Here is an 18,590-nt window from a genome sequence, read left to right on the forward strand (position 1 = left end):
AAGATGATATAAATTCCGCTGAAAAGTCTTGTTATACCCATCATAAAAACAAGAGAAAGTATAGTCGGCGTGGCCGACCATATGATGCCCTACACCAATTATCAATATTAAATGTGATTTATTTTTCATAATAAAGCACATATCTTGAATATTACCTTGATTCCGATGTATTTAAGCAATTTATTGACGAAAAACTAATTTTCTAAAAGAGGTTTTATATGAGGGATGGGAGCAAATGTGTACCGATCCCGATAAAATGGGCTGGATAGATTTGTATTTATATAATATTTGTTTGTGCTAAATTTCATTGCAATAACAGTGTTAATAAATGAATTGCGGATATTCAAGTCACTTTCTGAAGGGGGCTAGGGTCAAATGAAGTCCGATCATTTCGAAATTCGGCAAGGTCATCAAGGCTTGTATAAAACTTAGTTGTGCGAACTTTCATCGGGATACATTTTTATTATACATAATTATGAGCTTAAAAGCCCTCTTCGGGGGGTGTTATTCGATTTTTCAATAGGCTTCATCCTTGGGTCAAAACAAACGTGTATTCCAAATTTCATCAAGTTATCTTGAAAATTGCAACCTGTACTTTGATAACAACGTTTACATGAACACACGGACGGTCGGACGAACGGACATCTTTAAATAACAAGAAAGAATTTATAGTCGGACATGGCCGGTTATATAATACCCTACACCATAGATTATATTTAAAATGCTGATAATATTTTAACAATTTGTTGACAAAAAAGGGGATTTTCTAAAAGAGGTGTTATATGGGGGCAGGGGGTTAATATAGTCCCATCCTTATAACTGTTGGTAGAGGCATTTAAGTCTACATAAGTTATTGATGCAGAATATCATCGTAATATTAGTGTTTATAAGTGAATTTTGACCATCAAGCCATTTTCTAAAGGGGACTTTGTATAGGGGATAGGGTCAAATGAGGCTCGATCATTACGAAAATCAGCTGTATCATTAAGACTTATTTATATAAAACAAAGTGTTACCGATTTTTGAAGTGATACAACAATATATTTATGATCTCAAAAACCCTATTAGGTGGTACGGTTGTATGGGAGCTATACGTAATAATGCACCAATTTTAACCATTTTCAATAGAAAAGAAAATTGCGACCTGTGGAGTGCGCACAAGGTTTACATGGGCATACAGACAGACAGGCAGACAGACGTACGAACGGACGGATGCACATTGCTAAATCGACTCAGATAGTGATTCTGAGCCGATTGGTATACTTTAAGGTGGGTTAAGAACCACCCTTAAAAAAGGGTGGGGGAATACATTCAAATATTGGTTTAAGATTACTGAGCTTCTAAGACTAGCTATGTCTGTTCGTCCGTATGTTGAAAACAGAAATATTCTCTATTGGGACCGCAAGTGCCATACCGGACTTTAAACAGTTGATTATGCAAATTCAAAAAAAAAAAAAAAAATGGACAAATTAGTTTTATAACCAACATCAGTTCATATTTGACACTATCTGCCATATAAGGTAAATAATTGACTATCTCCCCATTTGAGATCATATCTGAAAATAAATTTAATGCTAAAAAAAGTCTTTAAAATTGAAGTATAGCAATGAAATTCGACCAAATTTCATGAGAATCAGTTCATAATTGGCATTATCCCTAATATAACACTTCTTAATGGTAATAAAATTTTTGACAATAATGTCAAAAATGATTTGTGTAAAGATATTATACACTTTTTCAAATATTGAGAGCTTGGCCCATTATAGACCCCCAATAAACCCAATATACATATATTAAGAAAATGAGCCTGACGTTCATATTCCGGTTAAATGTAATAAGTATTTAAACCGTAAAAAAATAATTTACAAAAGATTGATCTATAAAGACCCAATTTAGGGCAACCTTCCTACGACACATTGGCAACTTTACTCCTTAGATATACTCTGTATAATAAGAAGCTTTCATTTTCAATGACTTTGTCTCTTTTAGACCTATGCTGACTAAATGCCAGTGGCGTTTTACATCAAGTTAAAACTTAAATTTTTTTGCCAATTTATTTTCTTGTTTTTCTTAATTTTATCAAACTGCAGGTATTTTAATTTTAATTATAGTTTTAGCTCGTTTTATGCGTTTATTTTAGCGTTTTTTTTTTTATTCTTTTTTTTTATTACATTTCAAATGTTATGGTTCTTTTCGTATTATTTAATTGCTATTAAGAAGAAGTGCGCCAATTTTGTAAAAGTGCCAATATTTATTTTTAAACAATTAGAAAATTTTGGCACACACATCTTAGAATGTTTTTTTATTTTGCATTTTCGTATTTTTAACATAAAATTAGAAAGCAAAAACGCATTCATTACTAAGAATTGCAAAATTTATTGTTAAATGTGATAGATTGAGTACAAAAACAAATCTCGTTTTATTTATTTTTGTTAAAAAAAAACTTTGCAATCTGTTGTATGTAGATGATAAATGTCATGTGATTATTTTGTAAGAAATAGAAATTGTTTTGAAATTGTGAATAGAAATGAAGGACTTGTAATTAATTATAATTATGGCGGGGAAAATATTATTAACCTAGATTTTTTGAAGGTTTTTTGTTAAAAAAAATATTTAGTTTAAATTTGTAATACCCAATAATAATGTTTCCACAGCCAATGCAATGGCAATTTGTATACATGGTTATGCTAGTCCATGTACAAGCACTTTACTCAAGTAATTTAGTTATCTAGTCTCTGACAATTGCCGCGCCGTTGCTTAAGTAGAGACGTAATCAGTAGACCGATATACGCATTCATCAAGTAAGCTGAAGACTTCTTTTACTTAAAGAGAACACACAGTGGTAAATCTAGTATGAACAGGGTAAGCCCTGAACATGCCCGGACTATTAAGGAAAATTCAATGGTATCACTTTTATAAGATACCAAAAATCCAATACTATTCATGAGCATTCATCCGAAACACTCATTGAGAAAAACATCCAACACACTCATTCTAGATATGTATGTAATAATACACTTTCTTTTAAACAATATTATCCTTTCGTGAGTTTGGGTTTAAACTACAGGTAATACGAGACAAAGTCCAAAACCCTGTACTGGGGGCTATCGGTTCTCGTGGTACTAGATGCTAAGGCTCACTTGTTTGACCCCAGTCCAAATAATTCCAAGCGCCGACGTATTTGACTGCACCAGTTTATAATCCCAGCTTGGAGGTGTTGGCAGCACCTCTTTTCCCACGGATTGCAACAACAGTAAGATGGGAAAGATTATCAAGGTAAAATGCCACAGAGGGAATACCAAAAGAGACAGAACGGCCTTGTATAGTTAGTTAGTTAGTTTGTTAGTAGTTAGTTAGTTAGTTAGTTAGTTAGTTAGTAGTAGTAGTTAGTTAGTTAGTAGTTAGTTAGTTAGTTAGTTAGTTAGTTAGTTAGTAGTTAGTTAGTTAGTTAGTTAGTTAGTTAGTTAGTTAGTTAGTTAGTTAGTTAGTTGTTAGTTAGTTAGTAGTTAGTTAGTAGTTAGTTAGTTAGTTAGTTAGTTAGTTAGTTAGTTAGTTAGTAGTTAGTAGTTAGTTAGTTAGTTAGTTAGTTAGTTAGTTAGTTAGTAGTTAGTTAGTTAGTTAGTTAGTAGTTAGTTAGTAGTTAGTTAGTTAGTTAGTTAGTAGTTAGTTAGTTAGTTAGTTAGTTAGTTAGTTGTTAGTTAGTTAGTTAGTTAGTTAGTTAGTTAGTTAGTTAGTTAGTTAGTTAGTTAGTTAGTTAGTTAGTTAGTTAGTTAGTTAGTTAGTAGTTAGTTAGTTAGTTAGTTAGTTAGTTAGTTAGTTAGTTAGTTAGTTAGTTAGTTAGTTAGTTAGTTAGTTAGTTAGTTAGTAGTTAGTTAGTAGTTAGTTAGTAGTTAGTTAGTTAGTAGTTAGTAGTTAGTTAGTTAGTTAGTTAGTAGTTAGTTAGTTAGTTATTGTTAGTTAGTTAGTTCGTAGTAGTTAGTTAGTAGTTAGTTAGTTAGTTAGTTAGTTAGTTAGTAGTTAGTTAGTTAGTTAGTTAGTTAGTTTGTTAGTAGTTGTTAGTTAGTTAGTTAGTTAGTTAGTTAGTTAGTTAGTTAGTTAGTTAGTTAGTTAGTTAGTTAGTTAGTTGAGTTAGTAGTTAGTTAGTAGTTAGTTAGTTAGTTAGTTTGTTAGTTAGTTAGTTAGTTAGTTAGTAGTTAGTTAGTTAGTTAGTTAGTTAGTTAGTTAGTTAGTTAGTTAGTATTAGTTAGTTAGTAGGTTAGTTAGTTAGTTAGTTAGTTAGTTAGTTAGTTAGTTAGTAGTTAGTTAGTAGTAGTTAGTTAGTTAGTTAGTTAGTTAGTAGTTAGTTAGTTAGTTAGTTAGTTAGTTAGTTGTTAGTTAGTTAGTTAGTTTAGTTAGTTAGTAGTTAGTTAGTTAGTAGTTAGTTAGTTAGTTAGTTCAAGTTGTACCGAAAAGTTTCGGTTTTCGGTAAAGTATTTCCCCGATACCTTACATCACGTTTAACAAAAAATCCCAAATATTTTGGACTTTCATAAGGTCGCAGGAATACTTTTCCAATTTCGAGATAGAAAGCTTTTTAAATTTTGTTTCAAATTCTCTTTTTATATGTACTAAATTCTCTTATTTAAAACTAACAAATGATTGTTTTATTTACCACAAGCAATGATCACACGTTTCGATCAAAAGCAAAATTAAAAGTTTGAAAAGATAATTTTTAGCAAATAAAACTATTTGCCAGTATGACACATTTTGTGCGCTACATTTAAGCTAAAAGAAATTAACAAAAAAATATTTGCAGAAAACACAACGTAAATATTATTTGGCTGGCAGCCAAAAAGAACAATATTTCCTGAGTACCGTGACTCGGTCAATATTTTTTATTATTTTCATATTGTTGCTGATGCCGCTGCTGTTGTCGTTGTTTTTATAGTGTTTATAATTGAAACAAGCAGGCAGCAATGTTGATGGATTCTTGTTTTTTTTTTTTTTTTGTTGCTCAATGTAAATAAATAATAAATTATGAACAAATTATGGGAATCTCATATACGAACAGGAATTTGAAAAAAAGAACGAAGAAACAATTTATCAAAAACAATAAAAAATACGCATAAGGTGAATTTCCATCACATATTAATATGTATGTTTGAAATCTTGGCGTAAACAACGGAAGAAAGGAAATGTAAGTGACCGCTACTAGGAAAAGCATTCATTGTCATTGTAGTCTTTGTTGGCTAGAGAATGTAAAGTATTGAATATGAAAATCAACAGTTTTGTGACAAGGTAACGTAAAGCAATGCTAGAGAGGTTACTAAGTAAGAAACTATATTAGCTTACTTATTACTAGGTAATGAATTAAAACACTGAATACTTGTATATATTTACTTTTTTATTTTCTCATATTTCTTTTTCTTGTTTTGAATTCATAATTGAGTTTTTGTTAATAACAATTACATATTTAAAAACTAATAAAATACATAATTATTTGTTTAAAAGATTTTCCATTTCGTTTTAGAATTAAAACATCAAATACTGTTTGTTTTTCCTTTAGTTTTTGGGGTGTTTTTTTTAAACAATATTTTTATTTAACACTTGCTTTGGTTTATATTTATAGTAAATATATAATTTAAAACATTAAAATATAATTGGTGTATTTAAAACACTAAGTTGAACTCTGCTAAATTTATTTTTTTCAATAAATAATTAAAATATTTTCTTGGTTAGTTAAAAAAAGGCCTTTTTATAAATAAAATTTTGAATATGTTTTTCTCAATAAAGTTATAGTAAACGATTTTAAAAAGAACTATTCATAAAAACTAGTGCAATAGTAGTTGTAAAAATTAAAATTAAAACATACATTTTCAAAATTTTTCAAATACATCATACATATTGAGTTAAATGTTTTCACTGGTACGTACTAAATACGTTTACATTTATTAGTTTTAATTAAGTACTATTTTTCCATTTAGTATGTACGCTGGTTAGGGGGAATTTAGTTACAACCTTGTCTAAATTTTGAGGGTGAAAAGGGTTTGGTTTTTTGTCTACTGAAGCAATAGTTTTGCTTAATATTTGTTTCCCTTTGGTATTGTGAATCTATTGAGATTGTTTATAAATATCAAGCCTTGTTACACAATTATTTATCAGTTGTTTAAATATCTTAATTTTCTACTTTAGTTTTAGTTAGTATGTCGTTTTTTAATACTTCTTTCATTTTTTTTTTTTTTGGTATGTTTTAATTTGACTACTTCAAAATTCCATAATATGTTTTTAATGGTTTCAGCCTTATTTTTAAAAAAAATATTCAATATGTGGTTTTTTTAAACTTTTCATATCTAGATCTTTTCACATTTACTGCATGGCTACGCCTTGAGCATGCTGCAGACCAGTACATAAATATAACATTGTTACACTTAGGGCCTGGATACGTTCCTCGGATTTCCCTAAAATATTTGGATGTTGTGTTGTAGGATTTTCCGTTGTGGACAAAAGTTCTGTGCTGCCATTTTTCATTGAAGCCGTTAGATTCGAGTGAATAGCCGTTTCACTGTCCAGAGCCAAACGCAATTTTGAGAGCTGAAATGTGAGAAAGAAAATATTTTATGAGTAATGGTCTTTTCTTATGGCCCTCACTTTCGGTATAAGGATATATATGTATAAATTTGTCATTTCGTAATTTTTAATTTCTTCAATATAATTTTCCGTCCCTATAAAGTATATATATTCTGGATCCTTATATATTGCGGATTCAATCAAGTCATGTCCGTCCGTCTGTCTGTCCACTCATCTGTCTGTTGAAATCAATTTTCTCAAGACTCCAGATATCTTCGAGGTTCAAATCTTCAGTAATTCTGTCAGACATGCTTTCGAGAAGTCTGCTATTAAAAATCAGAAAAATCCGCCCATAAATAACTGAGATATGAACAAAAATCCGAGACAACCTCTGTAAGTTTCACAAAAAAAAGGAAAATTTTTTGCATGCTTTGACATAAAGCAACAACAATATTACTTATTGAAAAAAAACGTATGTTTGGACGTGTGTTGGTTTTAATGCTTTGCGTATTTTGTGTTTTTTCTTATTTGGTGTGAGTTGTAGTTGTTTTTTTAACACTCTATGTTGAAGGATATATACGATTCGGTAAAGGCGAATCTAGACTTCTCACCTTTTATCACTTAAACTATTCCGATACGATTACCAAATAATTTTCCGAATGTAATAGTACTTTCTGAGAATCCGATTTTAGTACTTAGGAGTTTAATATCCATTGTGAAGATCAAACCTATATATGTTAAGTAGAAATTACCCGAAAAGAAGTAGCCTATCAAAGATCAAAAGCAAGAAATCGATCGGAGGAAAAATAGTATATTCTGAGAGGCTGATCTCTATAGGAGAGGAATTTAAAGATCAGGAATGTAAAGATCATAGACAAACAATTTCCAATAAGATCCACAAGTATAAGTATTCCTAATTATTTTATCTGATGTTAAGAATATTTTACATAAAACTGGCCGATCATTATGTTTTGCTCATAGCCTTGGTATATTCGTCCTGCACTTTATTACAAAATGGCTTTTAATGATCTAACTTCGTAGATTTATATAAGCACGACCTTTTTAAATAGGAATCCAATTATCCAATCTCTTATAGAGCTAAAAGCCTTCTTACCAATGCATTAATTTTATCCACTCTCTCGGAACCATTGAAATCACCATACAGATTTTTGCTAGCATTCTTAGCCAAACTCATGACATCTTCATCCTTAGGTAGTAGCATTATATGCTCGGTAATTGAAATAATTTGTTCGGTCGAAAAACTAGTGACATCGGAGGGCAATGCTTCCAAACGTTGGGTAACCAAATCAAAAGTATTTGGACCTAAAGAAATCACTGAAGATTTTCTATAAATATAAAGATATATAAACTGTTCAAAATTTGAATATCACGAAATTTATATTAAAACGATTTACCTTGAGGGCGTATGTTGGGGAGTTGGTGGTAAACTTTTCGCTATCGAACCCGGTGTCATGCCACCCACACTACTAACATTGCCCGTAACACCCGCTATAGAAGATACTATGCCAGGTATGGCTAGATTATTAGCAGAATTAACACGCTTAATACCCTGAGCCAATAATCCGGTCAAACTTGAACGATGTACTTCCAAATTGCTGGGTGTCGGTGTAGTAGCATTCGATTTTTTATCAGTATTGTCAGCGCTGAAAACAATTTCGGTTTCTGCATCCAAACCATTACCAATGTCGGCTTCGGTAACCATGAATTCGGGTGTTGCCACCGTTGAGGTTGTTTGTTGTTGTTGTTGTTGCAGAGCAGAGGAACAATCTACCGGACCGCATACTGTGGCATTTTGACATTTATTAATGCATTTCTTGTGGCAACACATGAAACAATCGCGACACTGTACGGCATCTTTAAGCCAAATTTTCTTGCCACAAAAATCACATTGTGTGGCACGTTGAAAATGTGTGCGTATGAAGTTATGGGCTCGTGTTTGATAGGCTGTAGTATCAGTGGACTTGATGGAAATGGTGTCGGAGTAGCCGCTATCGTCAGTTTTATCTACCGAGGTGACAGATCTGAAACAAGTTGGAAAAAGTTGGATTTTAAACTCGTGTGTATTCCCTGAATAATATATGAGTAAAATATTTTGGTCCACAAACGTGATTGTCATAATTACTAGTATAATGATGTTTCATCACCATGAGATTGAAAATTTGAAACCTTAATTAAATATTACAAAGCTCGAAGGCCCTATATTTCAAATTTATTTTTGATTCACTTCAAGATTCTATAGAAGTCCATTTTTGTGCTATAACTTACTTTGATTTAATTTTCAATGTTTGTTTGGAGGGTGTCTCCGTGGCTGCTAAATTTGGATTACCATCCCAGGTAAAAGCAAATAATATATCACCAAAACATAAATTGGGATTAAAACCCGATTGGGTAGATAAATGATGATTTTTTCTGAAATTAAAAATAAATATAAATTAAAAATCTTTAAATCCCATTAAAACTTTTTCACAACTCACAAATCCTCTGGTATGGGTGGATTCAATTCATACGTCTTAAACGATTGACTCAAACTGGTCTCACAGCATTCGGCCAATATTTGATAAATGGGTATGTTGGTAAAACCCAACAGCTGGTTTTCTCCCAAAGACTTGCCGTAGACACAAACATTCAAATAACGACACTGGGGATCCAATTTAAAATTGCAAACATCTTCCATATGAATCAAAGTGGCCAATTTACAATCGACTGTAGAATGCTGATAATAGTGTTCCACATCATTCACCCCAGTACCAAATGAGCTAAGTAGACTTTCGCAATTTGTTTTAGACGGAACCTTGTGTAGAGTAGCTTGTTTGGCTAAGACTTTAGCTTTTGATTTGGACTCCTCATCTTTAAGACTATCACTATGATCTCGACTAATGGTTTTCTTTAATGCCTTCGCTATGAGTTTTGTCTTTTTGGGTGAATTGGTAGGAGTATTCGATAGACTGGACTCACTGCTGGTGCCCTTGTCAATGCTACTGCGTATGGGTATAGTGTCAGTGGGTTTGGCAGCAGCGCCATAGCCACTTTTATTATCACCTACATCTTCATATATGTCTAAATCCTCTAAAATGGCATCGTTGCGTATTATGCCCGGTATGACGCGATCAATGCGCAAACTAAAATTATTCGTTTGAAGACCCTTAATAATTTTGGCTACTTGCTGTATGGTAGTCACACGTTTCCCTTCTATGGCCAATAGGATATCACCCACTTTTAGATTCGATTTACAGGCTGGTGTATTGGGTAACACTGCCTCTATCTCTACCATATCGGCCGAGGATTGTTTGAATATTATGCCAATTTGTTGATTTTTAGCTTTATGTATTTCTACATCTAGAGAAACCATAACATGACGATCATCTTGCTGATGAGCCTCTACAAATGCCAACGAAGCCATAGTTATGGAACAATAAATATCTGTTAAATGTGCCGGGCACATGAGTCGAGATATTTCCGATACTTTAACTTCCAATACACCATTCGGTTGTATACCCTCACTTTCGCCCACATCCTCCTCGGGAGTCTTGTGGAAAAATGGTTTATAACGTAGTTTATAATTGGGTAAGGTATGCTTACGTCTAACCGCTTTGCGTATTTGATTCGATATTAAACTGGTTATATTGGATTGCATTTGACGTCCTTGATATTTTGATTCGATGGCTAAGTCTAATTCGGGATCACCCAGAAAACTAAGAGACCAATGTGTATAGGGATTGCGGGTGAACTGTAAACGTGCTAAGCCGGATAGCTGTTTGACTGTAAAGGAAATAATTTTTAATAATATTTTTAATAACATAATTAGTTATATTAACCGAACCAACTAACCTTTTAATGTCAATGAACCCTTCTTGCCCAGCACCATATCAGCATCTATTGATGTACGGAAATTGCCCATATAATGAATTTCCAATAATAAATCTAAATTCTCAATACGTTCGCCACTTTCATCCAATTCAACATTATGAACTCTTAAGGTTTTTATCTCCGGAAATTGATCACCCAACTCAAGTTGTTTTATCTGCAACAGAAATAAAACAAAACGTGTGCATTAATAACAACAACAATAATAACCAGTTGAGAATGAAAAACAAGTGAGAAAAAAAAAACTCATATAAAACAAATGAGACAATGAGTAAATAACCAGACTAATTAATGTCACAAATTAACACCTACAGACACAAATGCTTATGAATGTAATAAGAGAATGTGTAAAATATCATAGAGAAAAAAAGCTACCAGCAATTTACATAAAAATACGAAAAAAAAAAAAACAACAACAACGACAACAGCAGCTGTAAACAAAAGATGTAATTGTCTGTGTTTTTATAAAGCTAAAGGATAATAATGGCGAAAACTATAAAAGGGGATGTAGTTTTATACGAAACGGTATTAGGCGAATATTTGAATGCCCTAGAAGTAACGAATACAAGTGTTTGAAAATAATTAATCTTTATGAGAATGCTCCAGTTATGGCATATCGTTTTCCATAAACAGACGGCAACACTACGTAATGTTGAAAACATTGCAACTATTCGTTGTTGAAATCTAAATTTTATACACATCCGTTGTCTAAATGTTAACAAACGTGGTAAGCTCACATTTGACAAACAATACGTTGCTTATAGGGACCTCACCACGTTTGTTAACATTTAGGCAACGGATGTCTATAAAATTTAGATTTCGACAACGAATTGTTGCAATGTTGACAACGTTGCCTTAGTTAGTTAGTTAGTTAGTTAGTTACTTAGTTACTTAGTTAGTTAGTTAGTTAGTTAGTTAGTTAGTTAGTTAGTTAGTTAGTTAGTTAGTTAGTTAGTTAGTTAGTTAGTTAGTTAGTTAGTTAGTTAGTTAGTTAGTTAGTTAGTTAGTTAGTTAGTTAGTTAGTTAGTTAGTTAGTTAGTAGTTAGTTAGTTAGTTAGTAGTTAGTTAGTTAGTTAGTTAGTTAGTAGTTAGTTAGTTAGTTAGTTAGTTAGTTAGTTAGTTAGTTAGTTAGTTAGTAGTTAGTTAGTTAGTTAGTTAGTTAGTAGTTAGTTAGTTAGTTAGTTAGTTAGTTAGTTAGTTAGTTAGTTAGTTAGTTAGTTAGTTAGTTAGTTAGTTAGTTAGTTAGTTAGTTAGTTAGTTAGTTAGTTAGTTAGTTAGTTAGTTAGTTAGTTAGTTAGTTAGTTAGTTAGTTAGTTAGTTAGTTAGTTAGTTAGTTAGTTAGTTAGTTAGTTAGTTAGTTAGTTACAACACTATCCACTAGCCACAAATCACAGCTATAGTAAATAGTTATTTCCATACAAACTTAAGTCCTTTTTCATGTAATGTTGACAACGTTGCCTTAGTTAGTTAGTTAGTTAGTAGTTAGTTAGTTAGTTAGTTAGTAGTAGTTAGTAGTTAGTTAGTTAGTTAGTTAGTTAGTTAGTTAGTTAGTTAGTTAGTTAGTTAGTTAGTTAGTTAGTTAGTTAGTAGTTAGTTAGTTAGTTAGTTAGTTAGTTAGTTAGTTAGTTAGTTAGTTAGTTAGTAGTTAGTTAGTTAGTTAGTTAGTTAGTTAGTTAGTTAGTTAGTAGTTAGTTAGTTAGTTAGTTAGTTAGTTAGTTAGTTAGTTAGTTAGTTAGTTAGTTAGTTAGTTAGTTAGTTAGTTAGTTAGTTAGTTAGTTAGTTAGTTAGTTAGTTAGTTAGTTAGTTAGTTAGTTAGTTAGTAGTTAGTTAGTTAGTTAGTTAGTTAGTTAGTAGTTAGTTAGTTAGTTAGTTAGTTAGTTAGTTAGTTAGTTAGTTAGTTAGTTAGTTAGTTAGTTAGTTAGTTAGTTAGTTAGTTAGTTAGTTAGTTAGTTAGTTAGTTAGTTAGTTAGTTAGTAGTTAGTTAGTTAGTTAGTTAGTTAGTTAGTTAGTTAGTTAGTTAGTTAGTTAGTTAGTTAGTTAGTTAGTTAGTTAGTTAGTTAGTTAGTTAGTTAGTTAGTTAGTTAGTTAGTTAGTTAGTTAGTTAGTTAGTTAGTTAGTTAGTTAGTTAGTTAGTTAGTTAGTTAGTTAGTTAGTTAGTTAGTTAGTTAGTTAGTTAGTTAGTTAGTTAGTTAGTTAGTTAGTTAGTTAGTTAGTTAGTAGTTAGTTAGTTAGTTAGTTAGTTAGTTAGTTAGTTAGTTAGTTAGTTAGTTAGTTAGTTAGTTAGTTAGTTAGTTAGTAGTTAGTTAGTTAGTTAGTAGTTAGTTAGTTAGTAGTTAGTTAGTTAGTTAGTTAGTTAGTTAGTTAGTTAGTTAGTTAGTTAGTTAGTTAGTTAGTTAGTTAGTTAGTTAGTTAGTTAGTTAGTTAGTTAGTTAGTTAGTTAGTTAGTAGTTAGTTAGTTAGTTAGTTAGTTAGTTAGTTAGTTAGTTAGTTAGTTAGTAGTTAGTTAGTTAGTTAGTTAGTTAGTTAGTTAGTTAGTTAGTTAGTTAGTTAGTTAGTAGTTAGTTAGTTAGTTAGTTAGTTAGTTAGTTAGTTAGTTAGTTAGTTAGTTAGTTAGTTAGTTAGTTAGTTAGTTAGTTAGTTAGTTAGTTAGTTAGTAGTTAGTTAGTTAGTTAGTTAGTTAGTTAGTTAGTTAGTTAGTTAGTTAGTTAGTAGTTAGTTAGTTAGTTAGTTAGTTAGTTAGTTAGTTAGTTAGTTAGTTAGTTAGTTAGTTAGTTAGTAGTTAGTTAGTTAGTTAGTTAGTTAGTTAGTTAGTTAGTTAGTTAGTTAGTTAGTTAGTTAGTTAGTTAGTTAGTTAGTAGTAGTTAGTTAGTAGTTAGTTAGTTAGTTAGTTAGTTAGTTAGTTAGTTAGTTAGTTAGTTAGTTAGTTAGTTAGTTAGTTAGTTAGTTAGTTAGTTAGTCAGTTAGTTAGTTACAACACTATCCACTAGCCACAAATCACAGCTATAGTAAATAGTTATTTCCATACAAACTTAAGTCCTTTTTCATGTCACTACATGCCATAAAGGTATTATCCCTTGCGATATCCCTCGAAAAACATTTAAAAAGTTTCATTCATTATAAAAACGATTTCTATTGCATCAAGTACCTACAACTGTTACAAATCAATTAATGAACATTTCATACCTCCTGTCATGTGAACAGAAAACTAAATGAAGAAAAAAATATTATAAAACACATGACTTCCAGCAGTAAATGAGCTGCTGCATGCATAGAAAATGGAAATACAAGAGCAAACACTCATTGTATCATCATGTAACCCCACTGTTATAAAATGGACGTCAGCGACGATAAGGACAACGAGAATGGTATCATCATCATCATCAACGTTGGCGACAATAAAATAAACAAAGATATGTAGAGTAAAAAAAAGGAATTACAATCTGAATGGTGGTCATAGTACATATATATACGCAGATAACTATGACTCGTACTCGTGATATATATACGAAAAAGGTCATCATCAGCAAATGCTGGCAAAACAATATAAAATGGAATCATTTTAATATATTTTCTTGTTCCCTGATGCACTTTTGCTTTTTGCTACAAACAGACATACTACATGTACACTTATGAGGGTTTGTTTGTGTAGTTAATTTTACAATGTTGTACAATGTACGTAAGTGTATGTATGGATGGGAGTACATACATATTTATACATATGTATGTAAAGTATTGTACATACATGTACTTATGTACGTGCAACACTCTTACATATTTCTAGTTGTTAATGATGATGATAGTGGCATTGTTATTAGTAACCTACATACTTTTGTATAATAGAAAATATTTTCCTACCACATATACATACATAGATATTTTTTTGTCTCTCATACATATCGAACGGAATTAATAAATACTTTGTAAAGAATTTAAGACAATTATAAATTATAGATATTAGTTTTTCAATTAGTTAAAATGGTAAAGTTCCAGCAATAGGTTTGCGTGTCTTTATGAAACTTATTTTGATATTTTTGGGACACATTACATTATGGTAATGTGTTTAAAAATAAAAATCAATTTGAATTTTTAAGGATGGTAAAATTTTTAAAATGGCCATAAGGGAATATTGACAAAATTCAAACATTTATTAGGTCGTAGTAGTTTTTATCCTTTTGGCTTAATATAAAATAATTGGACATTGTAATTTCTGGACATAAATTTTGATGTTTCATTTTCATATTAATTAATCTGCTGATTAGGAAAATTTTGGAAAATTCACTATGATTTTTACCATTAACAGCAGGAAATGATCATAAGAATAGAAACATGTGTAAAAAATTAAGGCATCACTTGGTCTTAACTCCTAGTTTTTCTTTACAAAGTCAAGGATTTTAGCGTCCTCGAACAGATATACATTTTCCTAATAGTAAAGACAAGGTATAACTATTTAAACAGGATAAAAAGAGCTAACATTAGATTCGTGCTAAAAACATTTGATAAAACGAATAATTGCAAGAGTTTCTGGTCTCTCGCAAAAAGGAGAGAGTTGTACATACGATGCCAATAATTCCTCCTTGAGTTGAATATTTCCCTACTTGTGTAAGACTGTATTGACTCGATATGAAGAAATCCTCACTTCCATTCTTGGCATTGGAAATATATGCAACACTTCTTGTTGGTTGATATTTTCCCCATTAGGAAGTGATAAACTATGAAATGTTTCTCCTTAAACCCAGAATCACCAATTACAGTTTGTTTAGAAGAAAACCTATCAGGAGTCAAAGAAAAATCTCGAGAAAACAAATATCATTCCGATCGTGGAACATATGTATTTGAAACTTGCCGAGATAGAGATAATCATTTTAGAAACAACTTGTGCGAAGGCCACGAACCGACTGACAAAGGGGAATTGGATTAATTGCCAGATTAGTATCGGGATGCTTGATGCACCGATGATTAGTGAGTCAATCGTCAATCGTAATATTTTAATCTTGATAGTGACCGATTATTTGTATCAGAAGTATAATTTCTATTATGATCTAATGAAATCGGTTCAGACGATCACTGAACATAATTGATTCCAGGAATATATGATCGAATATGAACTTGTAATATTTTTATCTTCACAAATTTAGGCTCAAGTTGCGAAACCAGTTCAAGAATTTTTAGAAATTGGACGTTCGGAAGTTTTGCCTCAGCCGTATAAAAGTTCACATCTTGTACCTTCAACTACTATTTGTTCTGAATAGGCATCAGAGGTAACGCTCTGTGTTGATATGAGAAGGGTCCTATCTATTATGAATTAGTCCAGGCGATCAGAAGAGACCTGTACTAAAAATTCATATAAAGCGAAAATTGGCCGAAAATCGTCCGAAATATGTAACTTAACATGATGCTGTAATATTTTTATAATCAGAAACTAAAAGTTCTAGGTTTTTACTAAGTGTATTCAAATGATCTGAATAATACGAGGGGATATTTTTTTCATTATAACGATCGATCAGTGGTAACGCTCTGTATCTATGAACAAGTATAATTTTATCATCATAACGTTTGCCTTAAGATGTCAGTTTTTTTAGAAACTAAAGCTTCGTCTTAATATTCTGACCTTGTCCCTTCGACTATTATTTGTTCCGAAAAGGGCATAATATTATGTATCATGATAATGATCGACCAGAGGTGGTATCTTTCTGCTAAAATCGGTCGATATGATCACAAGACATCTGTAACGAACATTATTTATTCCTTTGAAGCGAGTATTGGTCACATCATAACGCCCGACCGCAAGTTGCAAGACCAGTTCAAAATCTCGTGCCTTTCAACTACTATTTGTTTCGACCGATGTAGGATACATTAACTGATCGATATATTATATAACGCGACATCTTATGAGAAAATTGTTACATTTAAGGCTTTAAAGTGTTTCTGGACTAAGCTCTTTTAAAGGGCCTATCTTCTGTAACAGAGTTCTTCCTAAATTCCGATTAGTATTTGGATTCATAGACAAACAGACACAGATCGAACTTACTAGATGTCACTAGGTTTTTATATATAATTTGTATTATGTCGATAATGAGGATAATGAGCATTAATTGTGAAAAATTTACAATAAACACGTTAGTTAGTTAGTTAGTTAGTTTGAAAGGAGGATGTATATACATCAAATCCGAAGAAATACACCTAGGCCTCTATCGGGCCTGTTGTGCGCTCCTTAACCAGTGCCTCAGGTGGGAATCGAACCCACCACCTCCGGTCTACCAGACTAGAACACTAACCACTAACCTACCGGAGGCCACCACACAATAAACACGTAATGATTACTTTAAATAACACTTCATTTTGCCCTTGATAAACATGTATTTTCATGTATATTTTCAATTTTAAGGTTTGCCACTCATTTTTTAAGGACAACAGCAAAAAAAAAAAAAAAGCGAAAATAATATGTTCGAGCTTTCGTCATAATTATAACTGCATTTATTTACACTGTTCTTCTTACATACATACCGTTAATTTATCGAATAATTTGCCTGTTGTTGTTTTTGCTATCAATTCGTCTAATTCCAATGAAAGTTTACGATAAAACCATTTTCTCACGCGATTTGAATTTTTCAATTCATGAAATAGGAACTGCATAACGAAATTTAGCGATGTCAATGAAGAAGCATCTGCGTCTTTACTATTCAAATTAATACCCAAGGGATTTGGTAACGATGGTGTGGTTGGTGCTCCTGCTGTTGTTGATGAGGTTGTGGCTGTTGCGGCTACAGCAGCAGCAGGTGACTGATTAAAAGCCAAAGCAGTTTGATGAAGAGTCTGCAAGAGATTAATGTTAATTAATTAAAGGTTTTTTTCTTATAAAAATATTGTAAGTAAGTGGTAGCTTACCGTTGGTAATTTATATTTTGAATTGATGTCCTTCTGTTCGGCTGTCTCCTCGGGCAGTAGGGAGAATTTCATATACACATAATATTGCAGCAGTAATATAAAAACTGCTCCAATTATAAAGAATATAAAACACAATAGTATTAACATTGAAAAGTTTATATCCATATTGATTGATTTGTTAAACGTGCCGTTTTAATAATTTCCAAAATTTTTTGCTTCTTATTATTAATTGTTATTGTTTTTTTTTTTTTAAATTATGATTTATTTGTTTGGTATTTTTGCAGATTAATTTTAATTATATTTCATCATTTTAAACACACACACACACACACACTTTCTACACTCGTCCACAGAGACGGAAAAGTCAATAAATTTGTTTGAAAATAAGTTATTTTTAGTGTATTGTTTAATATACAATAGATTGGGACACATTTACTTAGGGTGTGGGTTGTTTGTAGTTCTTAGCTAAAGAAAACTTTTTTTTTCAGCAGACGTGTTACATTTCAAAGGATTCAGGGAAATCACTTTTTTTCTTTTTATTATAAATTAACACTTTTCGTATAAATAAACTTTTCTTAATATTATTTTTTATAATTTTCACAATTTCTGTGTAGATTTTTTTTAATAAATTTCTTATATTAATTTAATTTCCGTATTTCCGCTTTTGTTTATTTGACGTGTCTATATCACTTGCACTTGTATGGACATTAATATTCAAAACGTATTTTTCAATTGAAGTGCTTGCGCTCTGGGGGTGCATTTTGTGTTCCATTCCATTTTGTTTACACGCTCTTTCCCAAACAACCCCTTAAAATCGATAGTTGCGCCGGAGTTTAGTTTTGTTGTCATCAGCTGTTCGTCTGGCAATGAAACATGTTTGTTATTCAGTTGTTCGTTTGCATTTGTTTTTGTTTATATTTTGTTTACGATTTGTTTGTTTCCAAACAAATCCGGCATTTTAATGTTTTCATTTGATTAAAAGTAAACAAACCAAATCCATTTCATTCTTGTTTGTTCCTGTGGCAGCGACGGTGGTGGTGTTTTGCATTGTTTTGTTTTCTCTTTTGTAAAACAGTGGGTGTCAAGGATGTATTTGAAAGTAAAGTTTATGGTCAGCTACAAGAATCCTAAGCATGAAACTTTTGAAATTTATATTTCGAATTGGGGTTGATCTTGAAGTTGTGATATGAAATGATGTCATTAAAACAAAATCATGATTGTTTTTCGTTCATTTATTTTTAAGCGAAATAAAGTATTATTAATTTATATTGAAC

General features: G+C 31.2%; 1 protein-coding gene across 1 annotated transcript; it reads right to left on the minus strand.

Annotated features, from left to right (window-relative positions):
- Positions 1 to 6,187: 6,187 nt before the first annotated feature.
- On the minus strand, positions 6,188 to 18,026 carry LOC119610322 (PDZ domain-containing protein 8). The gene is made up of 8 exons (XM_037965486.1): positions 17,317 to 18,026; positions 16,936 to 17,244; positions 10,396 to 10,588; positions 9,042 to 10,326; positions 8,833 to 8,976; positions 7,962 to 8,588; positions 7,661 to 7,892; positions 6,188 to 6,570 (listed from the first exon to the last, which is right to left on the minus strand). Exons 1-8 carry the CDS (start codon positions 17,479 to 17,481, stop codon positions 6,346 to 6,348), a joined length of 3,180 nt encoding a protein of 1,059 aa, XP_037821414.1. The 5' UTR covers positions 17,482 to 18,026; the 3' UTR covers positions 6,188 to 6,345.
- Between the last annotated feature and the right edge of the window lie 564 nt (positions 18,027 to 18,590).

The sequence above is a fragment of the Lucilia sericata genome, unplaced genomic scaffold (assembly GCF_015586225.1).
Source record: "Lucilia sericata isolate MDLA Ls3-8-SP2 unplaced genomic scaffold, ASM1558622v1 Contig001152F_arrow, whole genome shotgun sequence".
NCBI lineage: Eukaryota > Metazoa > Arthropoda > Insecta > Diptera > Calliphoridae > Lucilia > Lucilia sericata.

What these genes read in the sequence shown, in the direction of transcription:
- LOC119610322 (XM_037965486.1), bottom strand. Translation starts at nt 17,481, where the DNA reads ATGGATATAAACTTTTCAATGTTAATACTATTGTGTTTTATATTCTTT. An exon ending in ACATTGAAAATTAAATCAAA is followed by an intron (nt 8,589 to 8,832) that starts GTAAGTTATAGC and finishes AACTTGTTTCAG; the next exon opens with ATCTGTCACCTCGGTAGATA. An exon ending in TGGATAAAATTAATGCATTG is followed by an intron (nt 6,571 to 7,660) that starts GTAAGAAGGCTT and finishes CTCACATTTCAG; the next exon opens with CTCTCAAAATTGCGTTTGGC.